Source organism: Myotis davidii, unplaced genomic scaffold, assembly GCF_000327345.1.
Source record: "Myotis davidii unplaced genomic scaffold, ASM32734v1 scaffold60, whole genome shotgun sequence".
Classification (NCBI taxonomy): Eukaryota; Metazoa; Chordata; class Mammalia; order Chiroptera; family Vespertilionidae; genus Myotis; species Myotis davidii.
The window spans coordinates 1,400,514-1,404,683 of record NW_006293007.1 but is presented as its reverse complement, the minus strand read 5'-3'; the positions used below and the strand labels follow the sequence as shown (position 1 = coordinate 1,404,683).

General features: G+C 40.6%; 1 protein-coding gene across 1 annotated transcript in view; it reads right to left on the bottom strand.

Moving 5' to 3' along the window:
- CCNK (cyclin K) overlaps positions 1–4,170 on the bottom strand; it is a 22,742-nt gene that overhangs the window by 13,813 nt on the left and 4,759 nt on the right. The window contains exon 2 of the mRNA XM_006766625.2: positions 1,095–1,343. Coding sequence (XP_006766688.1) covers positions 1,095–1,291 — 197 coding nt within the window. The 5' untranslated portion in view covers positions 1,292–1,343. The remainder of the gene's footprint in view (positions 1–1,094; positions 1,344–4,170) is intronic.

Genomic DNA, 4,170 nt, shown 5'->3' with positions numbered 1-4,170 from the left:
GCACTTTGTAAATATTTGTTAAATGAATCCCAAGTAGCAGGTCCTGTGTGTGTTTATGATAAAACCTGCCAGCTAGCTTTCTTCTGGGAACATAATCCTCTCAACCTAGGAGGTAAATACTAGTATTTCAGGTCCACAGACCTTTATCGGAACCTTTTGGGCCATGTGTGTTTCAGAAGGCAAGATTTTTCTCAGTCTTTAGAAAAGTAACAAGGCGTGAATAAAAAGTTCCTAACCTCCAAATTCGAGAAAGAAATTAGAATTCTGACAACCCCAAGTTGTAAGTTAATAACTATGGAACCCAGAATTCAGGGAAACGCAATCAGCAACAGCTGTATTTTGATAAAAACCTATGTAAAGTCAGCTCTTTGCTTTGTTAGGGGAAGCTGTGTTCTGCCACACTGTTATTTTGTTTGTTTGTTTTTTTGCTAAGCAAATAATAAAATCAGGTTTAAAAAAAAGAAAAAAAGAAATTGTTATTGTTTTTAGTTAAATGTGGAAAAACTAAAACAATAGCAAGTAAGTCAGTGGTAAAGTAAACAGCGTCAGTAGCAAAGCGGGTATATGGGAATCTCTGTATCAGAATTCGCCCCCACAAGGCGGGTTTACACTATGAACAAGGCCAGGCTTCCCCATCCTTCAACTGTGATCACGGGGGCTGTTTTCCTCCTGGTGGCCACTTGCTCAATGGCTAAGTCTACACAGTTAAATGAAAAACAGGAAACCGAAACCTCCCAAAGAGCCAAGCTAATCAGAAATAACATTAGTTAACAAAGATTTTAGTACAGAGATATTACTATATGTCTATTTAAGGCAAGATTTCCTTTTTAAAAATTGATTAGAGAGAGAGAGGAAGGGAGAGAGAGATAGAAACATCAATGAGAGAAACATTATCAGCTGCCTCCTGCCCCCTACTGGCGACTGTGCCCGAAACCCGGGAATCAAATCAGAGATCTCTTGGTGCATGGGACAATGCTCAACCAACTAAGCCACACTGGCTGGGAGATATTACTATGTTTTATCAATAGTATCTAATTTAATTCTCAGTGTTGGCGGTGGGAAGCCTAAAACAGATTCCAAAGAGATAAGGATACAGTCCCAAACGCGTGCCCACATCAAAGATGAACCGAGCCCCCTCTCGGCGGTACCGGGCCTCAGTGGCTGGGTCAAGTCCTTCTAGCTGAGAGGGTGTATGAGCCAAGTCTTTCTTATCCCAGTACCAACATGGTTTTGTGTGGTCCAGGTTTGCTGAGGTTACTGAAGGGCTGGAATTTTCTTTATTCTCCTTCATTTATTGAAGTAGACTTGTTCTTTTCAAAAGATTCTCTGAAAATGTTAGGATCCTATGAGAAAGAGAAGGAAAGTTGGAAAGGGATACCCATGTGAAGCAATCCCAATCATTGAAGCAATCTAGAATTACAGACGGTACCTGATTTTGGATCGAAATTTCCCACAGAAACATTGCTGATTGGCAGTTAAAACCACAAGCTGAGCTCCAAAGCCAATTAAAACATTTGTACACATTGTCTGTGCTGTATAATAACGGACTTGAGCATCCATGGATTTTGGTATCCACAGAAAGTCCTGGAACCAATCCCACTCGGATACGGAAATGCAGTGAAAATAAATGTACGTGGATAGAATGGAAACAGTCCTCTAAATATTCCACCCCCCTTGAAAAGTTCTTACTTCAGTTCTATAACCCCATTCCCTATTGCTCTTCCATTATTTTTTCACAAGACCCTAAAGTCATGAATTTTCTCATCAGCAGTCCATGGTCACTGTGAAAGACGGGGTGACTTATGAGCTCCACAAAGTAAAAATCTCTCCATAAACAAGCGGCATGTCAAGCCATTTTAGCAACATCTTTCAAGAATGTGCCTTTGATATTTCACTGTACATGATGAAAGGTTAAATTCAGTTTTAAACTTTTAGAATTATGGATAATTACAAGTTGGAAATGGCAGTAAAGGTCATTACTTGATTTTTCACACAGTACAGAAATTCCCTCTAAACAGTAATATTTGGTCACTCACTAACCTTCATTTGGCCACTTTCATTAATAGAACTGTAACAGTTTACCAGGCAGCCTATAGCATTGCTGATTATCAATAACTGGTATTCAGAGAGGAAGGGGGAGGGAGAGAGAAACATCAATGATGAGAGAAAATACTTGACTGGCTGCCTTTTGCACGCCCCCTACTGGAGATTGAGCCCACAATTTGGGCATGTGCCCTGATCTCCTGGTTCATATGTCAATGCTCAACCACCGAACCACACCAGCCAGACAAACATTCATTCTTGTATTAATTTTATATTAATTTTGAGATCTGTTCTGTTCACCCCCTAGATCTGGTACATAGATGGCACAGAATAAGGAGCGAATTAAATCTACCTTTCAACAACTCTAGAGTTCCCACTTAGCTCCTTGAAAATAACTTGCCCTATCTACTGACTGTCTTTCAAATATGTGAAGATCGTTTTTACATTCCCGCTCTTCTCCAGGGCAAACATCCCACTTCCTCCACATAATTTTTAGTGTTTCAAGATTTTCCCCTAAATATCAGCATCCAAAACGAAAAACAATATTCTTTATATGACTGGAGTAATACACATGGGATGAGAGGTTACTAATATTCAACATGTCCAATGAGGGGCCACTGAGTTGCAGCATGCCTGCAAGTTGTTTTCTTATCCTCACAATTTATCACTGAGAAAACGGAGCTAGTGAGACAGGAAGCAACTTGCCCAATTCACACCACTAGCAAATGGCAGAGCCACAGTTTATCATTAGGTTAAGATACTGCCTTTCCTCAAATGGACACTAACATCCTCTATAAATATAACATTATGCCCTAGAACCATTTTTGTCAAGGTAGGCCTTCTTCATCTCCAACATGGACAACTGGGTTTCTGTACATTTAATCATTCCTGGTAAATCTATATCTTGTGAGTTTGGGCCTATTATTTTAGCCTTTAAAAACTTGCTGTGTCATTTAACATGTTAACTACAGGTTTTGAGTACATGTATTAATTTGAGAAGCATGCCTCATACATTCAAATTTGGTAATAAAAAAGTGCTAACCAGAAAAAGAGCAAGACCAGAGATCTGTAGTCTATCTCTAAAGACCTCTCTTCATTCAGGCTGACATCAACTCATGAACTAACATTCTAGGTTTGGTAACTTGAATGGATATAAATCTATCTACTTAGACCTCATCCAGCGTACATTTACCTGTGCTGACTAGGATAGGAAGAGATTATGTTCAGTGACCTGAGGCTCTGCTGGTTTGAGCTTCCAAGTGCTCACAAACTCTTTTTGCTGTCTGACAAGATTCTTAAATAGATTATTAAAAAGTTGTAGCATCTGAGAGCCACCTAATAGGTCTGAGATATTTATAAGACTCCAGTTTTCTATCATTAACTGTACTTTGAAGGAAAATGATTCAATCAAGAGACATAGTCAACACGAGATGTATGAGGCTGCTGCCAGTGTAACACAACATACATTACCTTTTACGAGAAAGAGTACATTCTAACATAAAGAGTAAAAGCATAGTATAGTGAAGGAAACCACAGTTTTGTCACACTGAAGCTGCCTTCTTAGGGACATAGGTTCTAAGCTGGTTATTAAGGAACAGGACTCAAGAAAGAACCTCTGTCCCTTCCCCCTCTCCTGCCCAAGAGACTCAGACAGAAAAACCTGCTTCAGGAAGGAAGGAGGATTAGGATGTCGCCTTAATCCAATCTGAACCGAACATTGTGGGAAACTGTTTATTGCCTTCACTATCTGATAAGCATAGACCGAGAACACCCCGAAGGCTGGGTGCCTTTGAAGCCCTAGCAGAGGTCAGCTAGGCGCCACCTCTGTTTGTCCAGACAGTGGTAGCTGAAACTACTCCCCCATTTATTATTATGTAAATCCTTGCTGATGGGCTAGTCTGCCTGTTGCCAGGGGTCACCTGCCTAAGGGCTATGCTATGGGTGCATCCCAGAATCAATAAAAGCTTGGTGAGGCCTGAGCATGGAAGGAAGTCCTTCGGAACTTGCCGCCTGGTCCCCCAATATCGCGAAATTATCTCGTGTCTTTTTCTCTCATTTTTTGTGCGGCTCCTCTTTCAGATACGGAACCCTACTTCATGCAGAACGTGGAGGGAGTCATCAGGGACA